Source organism: Grammomys surdaster, unplaced genomic scaffold (assembly GCF_004785775.1).
Source record: "Grammomys surdaster isolate TR1022 unplaced genomic scaffold, NIH_TR_1.0 348, whole genome shotgun sequence".
Taxonomy (NCBI): Eukaryota; Metazoa; Chordata; class Mammalia; order Rodentia; family Muridae; genus Grammomys; species Grammomys surdaster.
The window spans coordinates 5,445,580-5,466,802 of NW_021604767.1; the positions used below are offsets into that span (position 1 = coordinate 5,445,580).

At 37.7% G+C, this 21,223-nt stretch overlaps 1 protein-coding gene and 1 pseudogene across 4 annotated transcripts in view; one reads left to right on the forward strand and one right to left on the reverse strand.

The window, feature by feature from the left end:
* The window catches only part of Reps1 (RALBP1 associated Eps domain containing 1), a 75,316-nt gene that overhangs the window by 43,261 nt on the left and 10,832 nt on the right, over nucleotides 1-21,223 (forward strand). For 2 of the 4 annotated variants that reach the window (XM_028779225.1, XM_028779226.1), the window contains exons 5-10: nucleotides 205-329; nucleotides 838-1,000; nucleotides 1,278-1,341; nucleotides 2,492-2,646; nucleotides 11,572-11,693; nucleotides 15,220-15,300. In XM_028779225.1, coding sequence (XP_028635058.1) covers nucleotides 205-329; nucleotides 838-1,000; nucleotides 1,278-1,341; nucleotides 2,492-2,646; nucleotides 11,572-11,693; nucleotides 15,220-15,300 — 710 coding nt within the window. The remainder of the gene's footprint in view (nucleotides 1-204; nucleotides 330-837; nucleotides 1,001-1,277; nucleotides 1,342-2,491; nucleotides 2,647-11,571; nucleotides 11,694-15,219; nucleotides 15,301-21,223) is intronic. The other 2 variants (XM_028779227.1, XM_028779228.1) reach the window with 1 other exon arrangement.
* On the reverse strand, nucleotides 5,188-5,743 carry LOC114630905 (annotated as a pseudogene).

Below are 21,223 nucleotides of genomic sequence, written 5' to 3' on the forward strand. Positions count from 1 at the left end.
CTGGATATGTAGAAATTTTAATATTGACAAGGAAAGCACAACATGACTAAAAAGCTTAACTATTTTCAGTTGAACAGAAAGGAATAAGACGTCAGAAGGAAACTATCTCAGTGTGTACATGACAGTGCATTGCCATCTCATGGCAAACACGTTAACTTCTTGTCTCTTCAAATGAGTTAGTATGGTCCTCCATTCTGCTTTTAGGCTCTTCTGCTGGTGATTTGGTGTGGTCTGGGCAATCCCCCCCTCCACCTCAAGAAAACTGGGTCAGTTTTGCAGATACTCCACCAACCAGTACTCTTTTACCCATGCATCCTGCTTCTGTCCAGGTGTGACATTTATTGGAATTTCATTTTTGTTTGCTTCATTCTGAGTATCACTGCAATCATTGTTTTATATTTTGCTGTTGCCGATTTTACGAATGCAAGTTCACTCTTACTAAAAACAATCAGAACTCTGCTCTGTGGTGTTTCTTCAAGTCTGTTATCCATGGAATGTTCCACTATGTTTTAGCTGATTTTATTTCTGTTTCTAATTCCCTAGTGAAGTGTTAAAAGATTTCTACATCTGGGAATATATTCGCTTGGCTTTCTTAGCACATTTTTCATAACTTTCTGTTGCTACATAAATGCTATCATTCTACATGTTTATATACTCACTGTGCAAAAACATATCCAGTAACCTGACTATAACAATATGTGGTTTGCTGACAACTTCTTACCTTTTAAATATCCTCAAAAAAGTAAAGTTTACTGTCAAGGAAAAGTAACCTAGCAATCTTGGTCCATGTAAGCATCTAGATAGAAACTGTACTGAGGAAAACATGTTTTATTGCAGGACCAGACCACAGTACGAACTGTAGCCTCAGCTACAACTGCCAATGAAATTCGTAGGCAATCCAGTAGTTATGATGATCCCTGGAAAATAACAGATGAACAAAGACAGTATTATGTAAATCAGTTTAAAACCATTCAGCCTGATCTAAACGGATTTATTCCAGGTGAGTCATTGAAAACAGAAGTTCTTCTAGATGGGCTAGGACAAAGTCTCAATTTCATTATTGAAAAATAGACATTGTTTTGTTGATCCTAGATTTTAGTTATTGCTCACAATATTTGTCTAAAAGGACTTTATAGTCACTGGAAAATAGAACATGACATTTTTTTAACATTATATATAATGTTATTATTTCCCAGCCTAAGATGATAGATACTACTTCCTATTTTTGGATCTGTGTGTTCAGAATAACATTAAACAAAACTGTTTTAATATTTCAGGATCTGCAGCTAAAGAGTTTTTTACAAAATCAAAACTTCCTATTCTTGAACTTTCTCATATTTGGTAAGTGTGGGGTATCATTCATTGGTTCCTGTTGGTTGTTTCAGAAGAATTTCTGGCACCTTAAAACTTTCAGAACCTTAAAACTAGGACTAAGCTTGACCTCTGTCGGTGCTGGTGGAGAACCCAGTAAGACCGAGTACAGTGAGCCTCTCTTTCTAAGAAAGGAAGGAAGGAGGGAGGGAGGGAGGAAGAGAGGAAGGAAGGAAGGAAGGAAGGAAGGAAGGAAGGAAGGAAGGAAGGAAGGAAGGAAGGAAGGAGACTAGAGAAATTTGTAAGCTAAAACTGAAGCTGTGTTGGCTTTCTCTGGTTGTGAGTGCACTGCATGAAAAAGGCTATTACTTTGCCTGTGTCAGTTTCTCCTAGTTTTCATCAAGTTTATATCTAACTAAAAAAGTAAGAAAAATGCTTAGCTCTCACATTATACGTGGCTAAAGACTCTCTAGATAGCAGCCACAAAATTGGAATTAGTCCTTGGAACACAAATTATAACCGCAAGTTACTTTTAAAAATGGAATGATCACATAAACAGTTTCTACTTTATATCATTATTCTTTTCTAAGGCCAGGCATAGTGGTATATAGGCTTTGTAATCTCAGCTTTTAGGAAGCGGAGATAGGAAGATTGTGAGTTTAAGGCCAGCCAGGGCTATATAGTAAGACTTTGTCTCAAAAATAAAACATACACATACATGGATTCTGTATAGGGGACAGGAACAGCAGAACAGAGGCTGTATTTCCCTAATAACCTTTAGCCAATCTATTTTCTTAAAGTATAAAACTGTTGAACTTTGATAACAACAGAATTTTCATTAAGTTCCATACATTTATCTTATATGATTCAACTAAATAAGCTCTATTAATACAATGCATCAAAATTAAAGGTGATATTTTGATGACTTTAATTTTGGAGTCTTGTTTTCCTGTCAAAAATGTAAGATGTTGAAAGGATCACACCAGGAGCTCTCAGATATCTATTACATTGATTCTTTGTTAAAATTTTGACATATTTGCTTTCTTACACCTCTTTGTACATGTGGGATTTTCAAAATTAATGAAGTTTTAAAATTTTCTTGTGAGAAATATTTTGTCTTCTTTTTCAATAAACTAGGGCCTCCAAAGCAAAATGTGGTGATAATGAGTTTGTCTTCCAGGGAACTCTCAGACTTTGATAAAGATGGCGCGTTGACACTGGATGAGTTTTGTGCTGCTTTTCATCTGGTAGTTGCTAGAAAAAATGGCTATGACTTACCAGAAAAACTCCCTGAAAGCCTAATACCCAAGCTGATTGACTTGGAAGATTCAGCAGGTGAGATTGGTAGGGCTGATTGTGTGCTTCAGTGAACGTTAATACTTCATTCTGAGAAGCAAGTTAAAGTAAATGGCAAAATGAAGTGTAGTAGCTTAAAGCGTTTTAGTAAGAGCACAGATTTGGCCAAGCAGAGAGATGCACACCTTTAATCCTGCCTCTTGAGAGGCAAAGATAGGCAGATCTCTGAGTTTGAGGCCAGACTGGTCTACAGAGAAAGTTCCAGAATGGATAGGGCTTCATAGTGAAACTCTATTTCAAAGATAGATGGATGGATGGATGGATGGATGGATGGATGATGGATGGATGGATGGATAGATGATGGATGGATGGATAGATGTACACAGATTAGTTGTTGGGCTAAGTTGGATAGACACTGAATTTGGATTATTAGATATTCAGTACCTGGAAGGCTGAGACAGGAAGATTTCTGAAAGTTCCCAGCCTAGTCTATAGTATTAGACCTTGTCTCAAGTTAAAATGAAAAGAAGAAACAGAAAAGCTTTCCTTTTTATCAATGGGGCTTGTGTCAGACTTGGGGAGAATTTCTCAGTGCTACTTACTATTTTTACTATTTCTAAATGCATGGTGTATTGTTTAAAGAAGATTATGGTGTTGGTCATAAATGTTTTCTATTTAATATGTCTTAGTATGTTGAGAGGGATAATCTGATTCATTATTAGAACTTTATAATGTTTTTTTTGATGACTAAAGAAATCTGGAAATTTTGAATTTGATTTTAGATAATACTATTATGCATGATAATATGATCTATATTTACTGGCAGCTTTCTTTAAAAGGAAAGACTATAACTGTTGAGTATATGTATGTTTTTCTTAAATTTGAAGTAAATAAAAGGTACATTCCCAGTGAGGCTAGTTGTAAAGCTGTTTACCGTCTTCAGTGCTCTTGTCCAAGCTTCCTTTCAGATGTGGTAAGTAAAGGTTTCACTTGAAGAGGGCAGTCATGGCAGAATTTAGCTCTTAAGTAGCCATTTATCTGGAAGATCACATTTGGTATCCTAAAAACGTATGTAGTCTGCCTTTTTCATCATTACCTAGACAGCAGGATGTTACCCAGAAGCAGTTACACAGTCACTTTCTTCCAGAGTACTGTTTCCTAGGGCAAAGTCTAACCCAGTCTTTACTAATTCCATTAGAATTTTAGGATGTGTTTTTTCTTTTTATGTGAAGAGTGCTGTGAGTACATTGATTGGGATTACATTGTATTTGTAAATTGCTTTTGGTAGGAAGGTCATCTTCATGAAATCAGTTCTACCACTCCGTGAATACAAGACATCTTTCCCTTTTCTAGTGTCTTTCTCAGTCTCTTTCTTCAGAAAGTATAATAATAGAGGGCCGCCTTCTCCTTAGTTAGCGTTATTCCAAGATATTTTATTGACTTGGATGCTATTGTAAGTGGGTAATGATCTCTTTGTCAGATTTCTTAATGATATATAGAAAGACTACTGGTTTTAGTAAGTTAATTTTGTATCCTGCTACTTTGCTAAAATTGTTGCTTGTTTCTTCTACAAGTTTTTCTGGTGGAATTTTTGGGATCTTTTACATATGATATATCATCTGCAATAATTTGGCAAGTTATTTTCCTGTTTGTCTCCCTTTAATTTCTCTTGCCTTATTGCTTCAGCTAGTACTTCCAGAACTATATTAAAAAGGAGAAGGTATCCTATCATTCCTTATTTTAATGGGGTTGCTTCAAGTTTTTCTCCATTTAAGATAATGTTGGCTGTGAATTTCTCATATATAGCCTTTATTATGTTGAGGTATGTTTTTTCTAGTCCTACTTTGTCTAGAACTTCTATTATGAAAATATGTTAGATTTTGTCGAAGACCTCTTCTATATTGAGATTGTTTTTGTCTTTAAGTCCATTTATATGATTTACTGTATTTTTTTTTCTGAATGCAACGCCTTTTATTTGTATTTGATGATGAGAATTAACATACCCAGCAGCTCCAGTGACTTTTGCTTACCCCACTAAGAAGCAAGGGGCTTAACAGGGTCTCTCTCTCTGCAGCAGCACTGTTCTTTAAAGGGACATTGATACCTATGCAGCCACCTGACCTGGACAGTCAGGGCTCAGCTGAGATGGGAGACTTGGGTTGTCTCAGTCAGGGGACAGGTCCCTAAAAGCCCACCTCTAAAGATGCCACCGTGCCTGGTTCTGGACCAATTCTCCTTGTTAACCACTCACAGACAACACTAGCCCAGGCTCTCCTCTGTGGACCTGATCCTGGCAGAGTGTTTTATTTTTCAGAGTTGCTCTTTTTAAATCAGTGATAGAATAACTCCATCAGAACACCAGGCACCTCCCCAGGTGGAACCTAAATTCAATCAAACATAAACTGGGATGTGACTATGCAGAATTGCAATGACGGGCAGTGGGAAGACACCCTAAACCTCTATCCTAGCACAGCTGAGAACTCCCTAGGAGAGGGTAGGAAGGACAGGGGAGAAACAGCATGCTTTACACAACTTGATACTGCGGGGGGGGGCCCAGGACTGCTGGCCTCCACAGCGCCCCTACTTCCCTTCCAGCTGCTCGTACAGTTTGGGTTTTGGGTACGTAGTCGTCCCACTCTGCTTGGTAACATGTGCCGGCCACTGGGGCGCCCAGGTTGTACTTCTTGCGGAAGGACTCCACCTTGAACTTGGCACGGTTGTCTCCAGACTTGTTGCTGAGGATTGGCTCATCGCAGCTCAGAGGCTGCGCCTGCTCGTACACCAGCCAGACGTAGCGGTGAAGACCTGTGCCACTGGGAGGCCCAGAGCCCACATAATCGGAGAGGACAGTGCCACTGCTAATGTCATTGCCTTTCATGTTGACCACCAGGAAGTGGTGCCATTCCCTGAATTTGGGGTCCTTCCTGCTGGGAGCATCCGGGTCAGTGAGGACCAGGGTGTAGAGTTTCCCAGGATCAAGGCCGTCCCATGAAATGCTGCTGGGCCTGTTCATAACCTGAGTGGGCGTTAGCACTTTGCCCAGCTCATCCACCGTCACCCGCAGGGGGTGCTGGGGCTGCTCGTCGACCTCCTGCAGGCATAGCGGCCTGGCCCACTGGCTGATGTCGGCAGCCATGGCGACAGAGAGATGGAAGACACGCGCGCGCGCCCCGAGGCCCGACTGTTAACGTCAAGCGCTTGCCGATTTACTGTATTTAATAACTTATTTATATTGAACCAGTCTTGGGATTCCACAATAAACCTACCTTAATAGTGGTGGTTAGTCCAGAGACTTATTTTGATTACACAGTTGCAATTTTACTTGCATTTTTAGGATTATTTAATACATCTATGCCTCTCAAAGTAGACTTGAAGTTTCATCTATGCCTCTCAAAGTAGACACGAAGTTTCTTGTTGGATATATGTCAGTATAAATTGAATATGTAAGTCTGTTCATTTTTGAAATGACTATGTTTCAGAGCAAGTGGATTTCCACTGTATACTAACTTCACAGCACAGTGTTCATATGAGTAACTCAGCACCACTTGCTTGAAATGCTAAAAGAGAGAAGGGGATGACCCCTTCTGTTTCCTTCTGCATTTTTATTGCTGCATGCAGTAAAGCTGGGTATGTGTATGTGTCTGTTGTTCTCAGGTACAGCATAAAGCCATTGGACTCTAACTAGGACTTCCAACGCGCATATACTTTAAAGAAGGGAAGGCATTGCTCTTTTCATGACTAGATAACTAAAAATCCATGTAAACTCATACTTGAGACTATGTTGCTCAAATTAAACATTAATATTTCTTTTGTATTCACCCAGAATGTTTAACATAATGGCTTACATACAGAGAGGTTAGTTTGTACACAGATCTAGTCTTGCTATACATCCTCAGTGTTTTCTCTTATAATATAGACAAATACCTTGGCACTTCATGACATACAGAGATGTACCTTAACCAGTTCTCTGTTGATTAATTTTTATATTTCTTTTCAGTTTGCCTTTAAAACAGCATTGCAGTGAACATGCTTAGACATTTATCTCTGTTTTGAAAGTTTATTATTAAAATGCTATCAGTTGTTTTCAGTTGCAACAACTCTGATGCTATCAGGGGCCGAGCAGAACCTTCAGGAGGGAGGCAGGTTGGCAGTGTCCCTCCTGGAAACCTGTGTCAAAGAAGAGTAAAATTATACCCCTGCTTCTGGAAGGGTCTTGCAATAGCACCTTTGTGGGTGGGCAGGATGCTCTGCACTGATTAGTTACTGGAACCAGAGTTGAAGGAGAAGCCGTTCATTTCCAGAGCTTATCAGACACTTGTTGGTTTCTGTTCTTTTGAATGAAGTGGGAAAAATACTAGGGGCACTTTGGCTAATTTATCCCAGCAGTGAATTTTAAGTTTCCTAATCTTAAAACCTTCATATAGTCTCAAAATGGTATGGACACAAAGAGCCTTTATGTATGTGAATTAAATAATATTTATTTAATAATAATAATAATTTTTCTTTGTTCCTTCCCTAGTACTCATATTTTAAAAAATATATATGACTTCATTTAAACATAACAATAAACTCTTCACATGTGACATAAATATTCTTAGGAAAATAGTCTCCAAAATATGACATTTATGAAAAAGGCATTGTTTTACCTTTCATGGATTTCTCTAGTAACTGACTGTGGACACCAGCTAGCTTGTCAGGCTTGTCAGTAATAAATTTGATGGATTGATTCATTAAATTGGGAATCCAGAAAGCCAAACCCCACAAACCAAATTCAGTTTGCTGCTTGACTGAATAAATAATCCACAAACCAAGAATGGTGTTGTGTTTGTTTCTTTGTTTGATTTTTAATAATGCTGGGGATCAAGCCTGGTTCTTTTTACAACCTAGGCTAGTAGAATTTTACAATTCTACACTACTGAGTGCATCCTTAACCCAGGGTAGTTTGTGGTTTTGTTTGGCTTGGTTTAAGTTTTAAAAGCAGAGTCTCATATATTCCAGGCCTCAAATTTGCTATGTAGTCAAAGATTAATTTTTAACTTACCATTGTCCCACCTCCCTCCTGACTACTGAGATTATAGGCATACAGCACCATGCCCAGTTGGTTTATGCAGTGCTGGGAAATGAAACCATAGCTTCTAGCAAAGACTCTTACTGTTAATGGTCCCGATCCCCAGAGTATTTTTATCATTAAAAAATCAGAAGAGAGATAATTTATTATGAATTCAAAGAGGCAGGTGTGTTTCTGAGTTGAGGCCAGCCTGGTCTACAGAGTGAGTTCCAGGACAGCCTGGGCTATAAAAAAAAATCAAATTTAGTGGTCATCAATAAAACTGAATTGGGTGAAATAGCCTCATTTTCTTACCTGTGACAGTAGCTATAATAAGGGCTTACAGAGTTTCAGATATTTACTGTGTGCCATATTGGAACAAATAAAGTCTGACAACTCATGAAGTATACAAAGAAGAACTAGTCTTGATAGTAAACAGAAAGACTACTGCATAGTATTCTCAGGTATTGTGGATATTCTTTGGTACTACATTAAAACCCAGATGTGATTGCTGAAAAGTTAGTTGCAGTCTGGAAACTGGAAGATGTGTGTGTGTGTGTGTGTGTGTGTGTGTGTGTGTGTGTGTACACCAAGTGCATGCATACATTTGTATTTGAGTAAACCTTTTATGTGGATGTGATTTTTGTATCATAATATGATAGTTACTTGTAACAGCCCAAATCATTGAGCTAGACAGATCCTTCAGATGTTGGGATACTCATTGTTTCTGTCAGGAAAGCATCACAGACTTTTTTGTCATAGAAGTTGGTAAATCTTAGGATGTCCTTAAGCTTATGGCATGTGTGCATAGTTCTCAGGATTCTACTGTTTCCTTGAAAGTTGATTTTGAAAAACAATATGATTTATCAGCAGTTCATTCCACAAAAAGAAAGAATGGCAGTGTTCTATGAAAATGTCAGCCACTCAGCTGTCAGCTGAGTTCTTCCTGGACTCAGCGAGTCAGTGCACTTGGATAGTCAGTAGACATGCTTTATGTAGTCCGTATGTTGCCATACAAGAAGTATTGACAAGGTGTAGTTTTAGCTTGAAATTCAGTACAATTAGTCTGTACTTCTTCACTAGGAACATTGTTCAGTGAAATTTTTTTTTACTTGATTACTGTCTATTTGTTCATATTTAAATTTGCAGGATACAGCACACTTGATGCTCCCTGCCTTCCTTGGTGCTGGTCTTTTTCTTTGCTTTTGCTCCGTTGGGGCTAGTATCATCATAATGTAAATTAATGTCATCACACAAATACTTCTGAGTTTGAGACCACTGAAGCAGTCTTGGAGATGTCCAAGAAGGAAACCCTCTACCCATAGTTTTCTAGGAAGATAATTATAAGATGTAATAACTTGGTTAACTAACTTTCTCATTTTCAACTTCAAGAGGCTAGATCCACTGTAGCTGTGTCCGATGAGTTCTAAGAATCTATGGCAAGTAGTGAGTGCCCTAAAATGATGTTGCATTGTAAATGAGCCTGAATTTATTGGACTGTGACATCCCAAGAAGATAGAAAGTCAAGCCCAAGATCACCCTAAGATTACGTTTACTATGATAAGAGTGGCTCTAAACTGATTAATTTAGAAATTAACCTTCCTGTAGCCGGTACTATTTTAATTTTTTAAAATTATTTTTCTTTTATTATGACTTCATTCTTTTTAAATATTTTTTGAGAATTTCAGGCATATATATTGTGTTTTAATCAAATCCACCCCCATTTCCTCCCCTCCAATCCCATCCCTACTATTGCCTCTCAGGTCCAGGTATTCATTAGCTCCACTGAGTTCATTTGTGCTGCTCCTATATGCACAGATGTAGGGCTATCTGCTGGAGCATGGTTAGTTTCTCAGGGGTGCATCCCTGAAGAAAATGGACTCTTTTCCAGCAGCCCTAAGTTGCCAACAGCTTCTCAGGAGACTCTTCTAAAGACACGTCATAATTATCCAGCTAGATTGTTACTTTTAAGTGGCCGTCATATGTGCAGTCAGCATCTTCTCCCCTAGGCTAATTTTTCTTTATTTTCATTGAGGTGGGATGGAGGAGTCCACTGTGTTTGTTCCCTAGAAACCCCAAATTGCCTGATTAGGCATTGCCTGCTACTACTTACGTTTTTTTATTAGTTCACTTGCTGGAGGTCATTACAGAGTAGTTCTGATACTCTCCGACCTCTGTTGGTTCTGTGTTACCCTCCACCTCTTATATGAAGATCTAGGACTGAGAAAGAAGTAGAAATAGCACCTGATTTTAAAATGTAAAGTCACAGTGTAGTTAGTGATGGGCTATAAACTAGAACCTGAATATGGTGTTATTCTATAGAGAAGCTTAGGGTGAGTGAATGGGAAATCAGGGAGTCCGTAACAGAACAGGAAGAAGGGAAACTGAACACTGTTACAACTGACAGTGGTTAATTGTGAATCTTAGAAAATGGAAATGAATTTAACTCAAAAAGTAAGCAACTTCAGTAAACACTTGTTTGCAGCTCAATATTAGATACTGTATTGGGCACAGACTGGAAGGCTTCTGACTAGAGTGGAAGTTGGGAACTGTACAGTGCTAGGTATTATTATAGAGCTGTTTATTTAGAAATCCAAAGTAGAATGCCAACATTTGTTAGCAGATGTCTTTCATTTGATGGAAAAAACCTAAGGAGTAGTTTCTTTAATTCTCCCGTGGTCAAATGAACAGATGGTAGAATCATATTTCATTATGTAATTCCTGTCCATAGGAGATGTACTCAGAGCTCTGTAAAACTTGGAAAATTGGTGTTTAGTGGTCATTAAAACTCCTTCTGTTGTAAGTATAATTTTCGAGAAACTTTAAGGTTTAAATGAAATTTAAAGTAGAATATGGAGCCGGGCAGTGGTGGCGCACGCCTTTAATCCCAGCACTTGGGAGGCAGAGGCAGGCGGATTTCTGAGTTCGAGGCCAGCCTGGTCTACAGAGTGAGTTCCAGGACAGCCAGGACTATACAGAGAAACCCTGTCTCGAAAACAAAAAAAACAAAACAAACAAAAAAAAAAGTAGAATATGATATCTAAACATACTAAACATCTACTTTTAAACCATAGCATAGGTTTGTAGCTATGTCACTCCAGTCTAGAAACACTAGTGTGCATAGTGAAATAAGAAAGCATAGGTTTCAGGGCCCAACTATATAGTTCAGTCGTAGGAAGAACATGTATTTAGCATACACAAGGCCCTGGGTTTGAAACCCAGGCAAAAACAAAAACGAACAAACAAATAAAACTAAAATAAACACAAGCCTTACATTTGGACTCATTGGACTATAGTTAGACATCTGGGCTTGTTGACTTCACTCTTGCTTGTGGATAGCTGCTCCTTTTGAGGTGTAGCTGTATGGTAATAGGAAGGTTTTTGGGAAACTGTTACTGAATCAGCAATTTTCAAAATAATTCCAAGGGAAAACTGAAGAATTTTGTTGGCTAGAAAGCACTTTGTATTGGGAAAACCTGACTTAAAGTTTATTTACTGTGGAACATCAGAAGCCTTAACTATAGCACATCGGGCAGTACTCTACTTGGCATCAGAATATCCCCAAACTCACTGGAGCAGAAAGTGTAATCTTTCAGTCCCCTTGCTGAAGAGTGATCTGTGGATGTACTTTGAAAGGGATCCATCCCTGTTATCAAAACACTGCATTATTATCTATCTCATGTTGTTCTTTTATTTGCTTCTAACTTTGCCTTTCTTTTCATGAGCAGTTTGGGAGCCATCATATTAAGTAATGTATTAATATAAATAGTAAGTATTATCTGTTAAAGTGTCTACTTTGAGAAGGAAATTGAGAGTATAAATTACCACCTATGCAAAATTATCTGTTAGTTACTCATAAATAAATCACCCAAATTAAAATATGTTATTGATGGAAACTTTCTGTGTCTAAATTGCAGATGTGGGGGACCAGCCAGGTGAGGTAGGTTACTCAGGCTCTCCTGCAGAAGCACCTCCGAGCAAGTCACCGTCGATGCCGTCACTGAACCAGACTTGGCCAGAGCTGAATCAGAGCAGTGAGGTTAGCAAAACTTTCCTTTCTCTGCTTGAAATTAGCTTGTTTATGGGAAGATGTTTCAAACAGGATCATTTCAGTACAGGATTCCTGCAGTACACCCACACAACATAAGATTCGTCCAGCATATGCACACATCACAGGATTCCTCGAGCATACACACACATACACATAGGATTCCTCCAGGATGTAAAGGCAAGGACCTCAAAAAGACAGTAACAGAAATCATGTTAATCTTGTGGCTTCTGAAGTTTTTGTACTGTGTACATTATCATATGGTTTCCACCATCTCTCCCCACTAAAGACTTGGGAATTGGGTAGGGCAAATACATAAATTGAAAGTCGAAGGGACTTTCAGAACTTAACCAGATCCCGTGTCCATGGAGATTCAAGAGCAAGATTTGGACACAAGTTCTTTGCTATTTCATCAGCTGCATAATTAAATAAGTAGGGTTATATGAGGATATAGTTACAGTCTTGGCATGAGATGATATAATAGACAAGTCACTAGTATAGCTTTCTGCATGAAAAAAGTATTTTCTACATCCCAAACTACTTATAATTAGTTTATTCAATACAAAGTGGAGGCCAGATGTGATAAGTACACACCTTTAGTCCCAACACTTGGGAGGCAGAGGATCTTTGCGAGTTCAAAGCCAGCTTGCTTGGTCTATATAATGAGTTCCTGGACAGCCAGAGCTGTGTAGAGAGGCCCTGTCTCAAAACACTAAAAGAAAATAATAATAGTACAGAATGAAGCAGTTTTATCATATTAATACGACCAGTAGTGTGCAAAACAGAATAGGGACACACGCACTTGGGCTTAGGCCATATAAAACAGTAAGAGAACACTCTTAGAATTAAGTGGAAGGGCCTGAGCACCCACCCCATTCTGTAAAAACTCTGTGCTCTGGAGAACTCCGTAATTAGCTTTCAAAAGAAGTTCTCTTTGTTAACTGAGTTTTATATCTACAAAAGTAAGCATTTTGATTTTCTGTCTTTTAAAGCCAGGACAGTATTTTGTTAAAGTCATACTAGTTTAGGGCTGCTGGGAAATGGAGAACTGGCAGTTCTGTATGACTTTGTGCTGCCTTCTAAAGGCCTAAGAACAGCCAAGACAGCTCTGCCATTGTACTACCACATCATCAGGTAAACACACATGCTTGTGAGGACGGGGAGGAAGACGTGCAGGAATTTGCTAGTAGAAGTGTAGCGTATGGAGAGTAGGGAAGGTGTTTGTAAAGCTGCACTTAGGGTTTTAAAACGCAATATTAAGTTAACAGAGTGCTGTTAGCCCATTCTTATGGTCTATACATAAAAGCAAGTCTTTCCAAAGTGTAAGGAGTCCATGTCCATTCTAAAAGAAATCAGGTGTGATCTGGAGAGATAAAGATAAAATACTGTTCAGTTCTGATTCCATTATCCCTCTCAAAAAGTCCTACCAGGTTTTTTGTTTCTTTTTTTAAATGCCTAGTAATGAAATTGTAAATAACATAATTTTGCTATGCATATTTTGCTATGTAATTCATGCTATGCTTAAAAAGTTAGTAAGAATGATTTTTAGATATTTTGGTAATAGCTATTAAAATATCTACTTGGAATATAAATTTAGATTGTATTTTATCTCCCACAAATTCAATATTATTTCAGTGTTTATTTAGCACTGATGGATATAGATCAGGTGCTATGAGAGAAAACATTAAAAATCCCTAACTTTTTAAAAGCACTTTTGATATGCCAGGCTACTCAAAAGGCTCTTCACTCAATTTAATCTTAGTCCCTCTCTGTGAGGTAGGTATTACTAATTTCATGACAAAATGGAGAAATTGAAGCACAGAGAGGCTGTGTAACTCAGCCAAGTCCGCACAGCTCAGCTAGTTATGCCAGTAGTCAGGTGCCAGAGCTTATAGCTGGTAACTACTGAACTTGTCCTGAAGATGAGACCCACTGCCTTCCAGGGAGCTGAGTTCTGCATGTAAGCTGTTTTTCTGTGAGGTAGATAATTCAGTTCCTTCTAATTCCTTATAACAGGAGTTGTTGAGGATAAAATTAACTGTATTACCAAGTTTGTTAAATCCGTTTCTGATGTGAAAGCCCATAATAAAAGTGAACTGTTGAAAGCTTTAGTCACAGCTTTGAACTAACGTTTTTGTCTTTGTGACCTGAAGGAGAAGTTATTGAATGCTTTTATCAGCCATTTTTGTGAATAATTTTCAGCAATATTCTCATTTGCTAAAGCTTAATTTCTACATATCTACTCAAATTGAATATCACTATTTTAAATAGAAAGTTGAACTTTGAAGCATAAAAGTATATATACTCTTTTTTTTTTTTTTTTTTGGTTTTTCGAGACAGGGTTTCTCTGTGTTGCCCTGGCTGTCCTGGAACTCACTCTGTAGACCAGGCTGGCCTCGAACTCAGAGATCCGCCTGCCTCTGCCTCCCAAGTGCTGGGATTAAAGGCATGCGCCACCACCGCCCGGCAAGTATATATACTCTTAAGAATTGAATTTATAAGGGCTTTGGTTCATGAGGTAGTGGTGTCTGTGTGTAAACATTCACGTGTATATATTGTATATGTGTAAGTGGATGTTTCCCTCCTCAGAAGACAACTCATCATTTTTAAGAATTATATTTAATAATAGTTTTAATACAACTTGGATGAAAATATTCTATACTGTTACTAAGATCTCAAATGGAATTTACTATAATTAATGTTGACTTATCATTCCACCTGTTTTAAGAGGTATGATATTTCTTTGTGTACCTCTTTTAGAAAGTAGCTTTTCCCGTGCATCTCCTGTATATAACACATACTCAGATGCTTGATTTGCTCTCGTGGCTGCATTCTGATTTTCCTAGCATGGGGAGGGGCCTGATTGGCAGCTCTGTCTTGTGATCTGGCATGGCCCTGTTTGTAGTGCTGATCGCAGAGGTTGACTTGCTACAAATTGATAAATAAGCTAAAACATTATTAATTCCAGAATTTCTTTCATTTTATCTGTTATATTTTATTAAATATGCATATGTATAAGATATGTGCACGTACATAATGAACTCATCTTTCAGGGGTCGCACTGCCAAGTCGCACTGAATGCTCCATGTTGATTAGGACTTGAGCTTCTCGGCTTCTGTGGATCAGTGTTGTACCTGGCGTTTGGACAGGATTTGAGTTAAGCATTGTTCTAGTCCAGACAACCGTGTGCATTTCTACCTGGCTGCCATTTCCATCACTGATACTCTGTCCCCTTTACTGTGTTTTGAGTGTTAATTCTGTACAAGTTTTAATCTCATCCATAGAGATTACATTAAATTTTTACTGTACATTTGCTTATGAAGGTATTCACCTTCTATTTATAAGATGGCCCAGCACAGATAAGTATGAAATGATATGGGAATTACAAACTACAGAATTTTGTTGGTCCTGCGAAATGCAGCTTGCAGTGCAGCCTCTGAATGACTTTGCTAAGTCTTCTCCAGTGATCTTCTACTGCATCTCCCCATGCTGACTTGTCTCTCCTCTGTCTGTTCAGCAGTGGGAGACATTTAGTGAACGCTCTTCAAGCTCACAAACTCTGACCCAATTTGATTCTAACATTGCACCAGCTGATCCTGTAAGTCAATCACTTAGCTTGCTCGTTTGAAATTAATTTTATTAACCCAATATCCATCATTATGTTTCTTAGCTAATATGCATGATTCAGTTTAGTGCTTAGAAGGAAATTTGGCAGGCCTTTTCATATTTTTTTTTTTTGGTATGCTCCATAGTGGAAAGAACATTTTTGCCATTCTTCATATTTTGTAAGTTTTTTGATGAAAGAAGACTTTATGTTTAAAACCTGGTAGTATATGTGTCTGTAATGAGTATTTCTGTGATAGTCGATTTGGTTAGCCATGTTGCATCTGCTAAGTGTATGTTTTATTAAACATATACAAATTGTTTCAATTACATATTTTATTTGTATGCTTATACATCATGTAACATGTACTCTGTATGTAAATATTTATGCAGTGTCATTTCAAATATTTCTAATAGCATAACTTTTGTTTAATTAGTATGTTAAGTTCAGCACAACAAAAGCAAACTGATTTATAGTTACAGATTACTCCCATGCAGCAGAAACCTCTGTCTTGTCTTCTGTGATTTCTTATGTCACTTTTTGAAAAAATGCTACAAAGTTCATATCCTGATTTTAAAAGTTAATTCTGTTCCTATAAAGTTACACCCAACCTGTCCCTCAAATGCTTGAAAAGATTTAAATTACAGGCTTAAACTTCTATAGTCATTCTCACTGTTCACTTGGTCTTTCTCTCTTCCTTTAAAGAGGACACATGCTAATAAGCATACAGTGTAAAAACAAAAAGGAAGGAAGTAGGAAGGAAGAAGAGTGTAAAAGGTCTTTTTTTTTTTCTTTAAATGATCAGAGTAGAAAAGTGCAGAGAAAGTGACACATGGCATTCATGCCCCACACCACCCATTGTTGGGGTTTGAACCAAGAGCCACACACATGCCAAACCACCAAGCTCCAGCCACAGTGCAGACACAGCTCCTTAGATGTTTCTGACTGAAGACAGCCAGCGCTTATTAATCTTTGGGGGGAAATGACATGTAAATACTGCTCTATCAGTAAATTAGTAAAGTTTTTCTGTGCTTTACAATCTTACAGAGGATGCTTTTATACTAAACATAATGTATTTTTAATTATTTTTAATGAATATTTAATTATTTTTAAAATGTTAAAACTATATTGTTTCCAAGGCCAGTTAAAAATGTGGATTACCCATGCATTTGCTTCTTTTCTTACTATACTTAAGGCTCTTGTCTTTGTTTTTAACCCCTGAAAATTTAAGAGAGATAAGAAAACATTGAAATTTTTGCTACTTGTTAGCCACATTTCTGGTCTCTTGGGACATGACAAGTTCTATAATCAAGTTTACCTTTAAATTTCCTTTAGCTTTAAGCTTTGTTTTTATTACTCCTTTCTTCTAGTTATTAACACAGTTTAACTCATGAAAAGGTTTTATGAATTAGCAATACAAAAGCTTGATTTTTTTTCTAACCCTTAAAAGACAGAAAATGATTATTGATAATATTAACACTCTTCCAGATAAGACAAGAGCATTATTTAGGGTGATTTCTGTTTAGTTATTTGTTGCTTTTGGTTTTATTTTGAGATAGTCTTGTTTAGCCCAACCTAAGCTTAAACCCTATTCATGACTGGTAGGAAATGTAGAAAAAATATTTGACGTTCTTACCATATCTTAGAAATGAAGTCCAGATTTATAAGTGCCAACTCTGGTGTTAAAAACTGTATAGCTAAACAGGGCATGGTGATTACATGTCTGTAATCCTAGCACTGTAGAGCTTGAGACCAGTGATCCTAGACTACAAAGAGAGACTCTGCCTCAATAAATCAGGAAAAAGCCTTAATTTTTTTATATAGCTCAGTACTTTCCATCACTATCTATGGTGTGGCATGAAATTTTGAGAAAATAGGAGATGTTTGTTGAGATTTTTAAACTTGAATTTAGACTTCTGAATTTGGTCAAATGTAGGTGATGTTATTAAATACTTATAATGTGAAATCTATAATTTTTTTTTTCTTTTGTGGTAGTAAACTTAAGTCTTTGTTCTCTAACCCATTCCCATCCTTACTTTAGAGTCTCAGTTAGGAGACTCTACTTTTAATCAATTGTGCCCCCCTATATTAGTGTCTTACACCTCATTTACTACCTGAATATTGCCTGTCGATAGACCACAGCCTCTAGCTACAATCTCAGATGACCATTTGTGAGACTTATGTAAACCAGGATTGTCGTTAAGTGAATCAGGGCATCATAGAGGGTGTAAAAACAAAAACAAAGAAAAATACACTACCAATCTAGTGTGAATTTAACATTTTTATGGTTGGGAATCTTTAATGAAGTGGTTTTTAAAACAAAATGTTCATTGCCATCTGCTGAGAAATGTCCATGAAGGCACTGGTCTGGTGGCACTTGACAACCTGTGACATGGTGTTACACTTCACACAGTGCAGCAGCTCACAGGCATGTTGGGATGGTGGCGATTGGGCTGTCATTTCTAGTGTCTTTTTTTCTTGAATGATTTATCAAATAATTAGTAACTTCCAGTAGAATATGCTTCTGCCAGGGTAAATGTGACCAACACACCAAGGAAATTCTAGACTGTTGACTAGTATACAGTCTTTGTCCTGATTTATACCTGTTCTAGATGCTATAGAACTGAGCAGTTCAGCATATGAAAATAGCTTCATCACCTGTCAGAGCCAGACAACTCACCTGGTTTGGTGGTATCCCTTCTTTGATATCCTATAGAAATAAAAGATGCCAAAAGCAAGATTTCAAATTTGAACAGACCAGTTTAATTAGTGTTAGTTGATGATCATAATGCTAGTTGTGATAATTATCATGGTATATAACTGGGTAAAACTATAGGCAAAGAAGGGATTGGCTAACTTAACCCAAGGTATTTGGGAAAGTTTTAGTAAAAAGAAGGTCTGATATTTGTATGATGAATCTCTTTTTTTAAGCTCAAGGACCCTTTTATTAGCATTTAAAAGGAAAATGGCAGAGGAAGCAACCTGTAACTCACAACTTTCTTAATGTTGTGACCCTTTAATACAGTTTTTCATGTTGTAGTGACCCCCCAACCATAAAATTATTGTCATTACTTCTTCATAACTCTAATTTTGCTACTGTTATGAATTGTAAATAACTGTGCTTTCTGATGGCCTTAGACAACCCCTGTGAAAGGGTCGTTTGACCCCTGGGTTGAGAACTCATCTCAACCCGGTTCTGTTACTCCTGGTAGCTGTCAGGAAGAGGGAGATGGGAAAAGGAAGAGAGAGGAAAGGCATGTCTTAAAGTTGGGGTCTGGAAAGCTGGCAAGTTCCACAGTGGAGACTGGCAAGCATGGCAGGAGGGGTATAGACTTCAAAGGAAAGTGTGATGTTTCCACCTAGAGTATCGAGCATGCCCAGATTTTGGCCAGTATCTGAGGAGAAAACAAAAAAGACAGGAAAAGGAAAAGTTAAACTTTTCAAAAAAAGTAGGAAGACTGCATGCCAGAGGTTCTGTAAGTCCCCTATATGTCCTGATTAAACGTGGGAGTTGACAAAAATAGTCAAAGGCCTTCCTTCCCAGCAGAGAATATCATAAACAGGATAAGTTCTGCATAGTGATAGCATATGGTACACATCTGTGTTGGGGGTGGGGGGGACTGGGAATTAAAGAATGAAGTTAGACCCAGATGGAGGAGACCTCTTAGTAGGCTAGACTAAGATCAGCTTCACTTGGTTGTCAGCTAGATGCCAGCACTGAGTGCCAGGATGACATAGGCAAGGAGGGGCAATTGTGGAAGATGACTCAGCTAACACTGAAGAAGTGATGGGTCAAAGAGACGATGAGCTCTTAGCAGTAGAATGAATGGAGAGTAGGCAGGGGTGGATTAGATAGAAAGAAGTAATCGGATGGAGGGCATGTGGCAAATGCAGAGATGAGCTTAATTATAACAATATAAAGTTCTGAATTATATTAATTAGGTACCCAAATATATGATACAAATGTGCAATATGTGTTAGTCAGAGGATAAACCTGGCCATCTCTGCCAGACTCATCAGGGTTTTGTTGTCTTTTGTGGGCATTAAGAGCCTTCGTAAAGGCCATCAGTAGCCAGTAGTTGTCCAAGTACACTGTTTTATTGAAAGCTGACTGCTTGGTACAGACTTAGTGAACCTTTTAGAAAATTAATACATTTTTAATACATAGTTTGTGTATAAAAGTTATGTAATAAAACAATTAAAATTTAATATAAATTAGCTGGGCACAGTGGCTCATACCTTTAATCCTAGCACTTAGAGTTCAAGGCCACCCTGGTCTAATAGAAAGATCCAAGCCAGTCAGAACTACATGGGGAGACTGTGGTTTGTTTTCATTTTGTTTTTGTTGTTGTTGTTTTGTTTTTTTGTTTTAAAGGTAATGAAAGATTTATCATTTGAAAAATACAACACATTTAATGTTTTAGCTAATAACTTTAAAAATATATGAAGGGAACTAGAGAGAAGGCTCAGTCGTTAAGAGATCATTCTGCTCTTGGAAAGGACCAGAATGTGGCTCTTAGCATCCTTTTTAGGCAACTCTAGGGCATGTGATGCCTCTGGCTTCAGTGGGTCCCTGCACACAGGTACATGTATCCACGCTATATGAGTCTTAGGTACTTTTCGATTGCTATGGCAAAGCACATGAGCAAGGCAACTGACAAAAAGCACTTGTGGGGCTTACAGTTTTAGGGGTTGCAGTCCACAATGTTTTGGACAAAGGCATGGCAATAAGTAAGTATTCAAACATTTGAGCCTATGGGGTCATTCTTATTCAAACCACATAATACACAATTTAAAATAAAAATCTCTAAAAGGGAAGCAAAAATTATAAAAATAAAGTTTAAAATGGAAAATTACTTTAGAGAAGAATAAACAACCCATTTTAGCAATTGATATATTAATGATTAGAATTATACAGTAAACTAAATTAGATTTAATTATATTTATCAAACATAAAAGATACAAAAAATACCAAGTATATTAATCATGCATTGGAAAAAATGATATAAAGTGTATGTTTAAAAGCTGCATCACTTAGAAACAAACCAATATAAAAGATGCATATACACAGCCAATAAAAGAGAAGTACAAACATGCTCAAATCACCAAAGACTACAACCAGCTACTGTGAGAAGCCACCAACACCAACCAGCTTAACAATAATAAAAATTGTGACAATATGAAGAAATCAAACAAAGATGTTATCAATAAAGCCATATTTTATAATCATAACTATGACAGTATCTTAAATTACTATTTTAAGTATTTTTTTTGAAAACATAATAGAAATCAAAACTTTGATCTGTGGGTAACACAGCTGTTTTAACTATAATTTTAGAGGGACAGGGAAATGGTGGTTCCGGCTTATTGGTTATATATAAGAATCCTGGTTAGATTCTCATGGAATTACAACAGGAAATTATTCTAAATGGCTTCCTCCATGTAATAGCTATGACAAATTTGTTGTAAACTGTTTAAGTTTAGAAATGACGAGAGTAAGACAACAGAGGCTGTCAAATAAAAGGCACATGCTAGTGTCTAATTGTCCACTCAGTTTTATCACCAGAGCAGTGTCCTTGTAAACTGAAGGTCAGTGCCCCTCACTACACTTAACTGCATTACTAGATACTCATGTAAGGAGCTTAGGTTCCCAGGAGCTGACTCCTCCCCCATAGGAGCCACGCCCTCCTCACCAGGGCTTTCAGAGACTTTGAAGGCATGTGTTTGATGTGGTTCTGGCTGCTCTCCAGAAGGTGTCAGCTGCAGAGCTGCTTCCTAGAGGCTCCCTTCTGCCTTCTTCCTGGTTCTGGGATGCTTCTTTTCTTTGACTTTACTCCTTCCTTCCTTCTTCTCAGAAGTCACTGCTGTCAACTGCTTTGCTCCTGAAATCAGTTAAGAAGCTTAGACGTGCTTGATG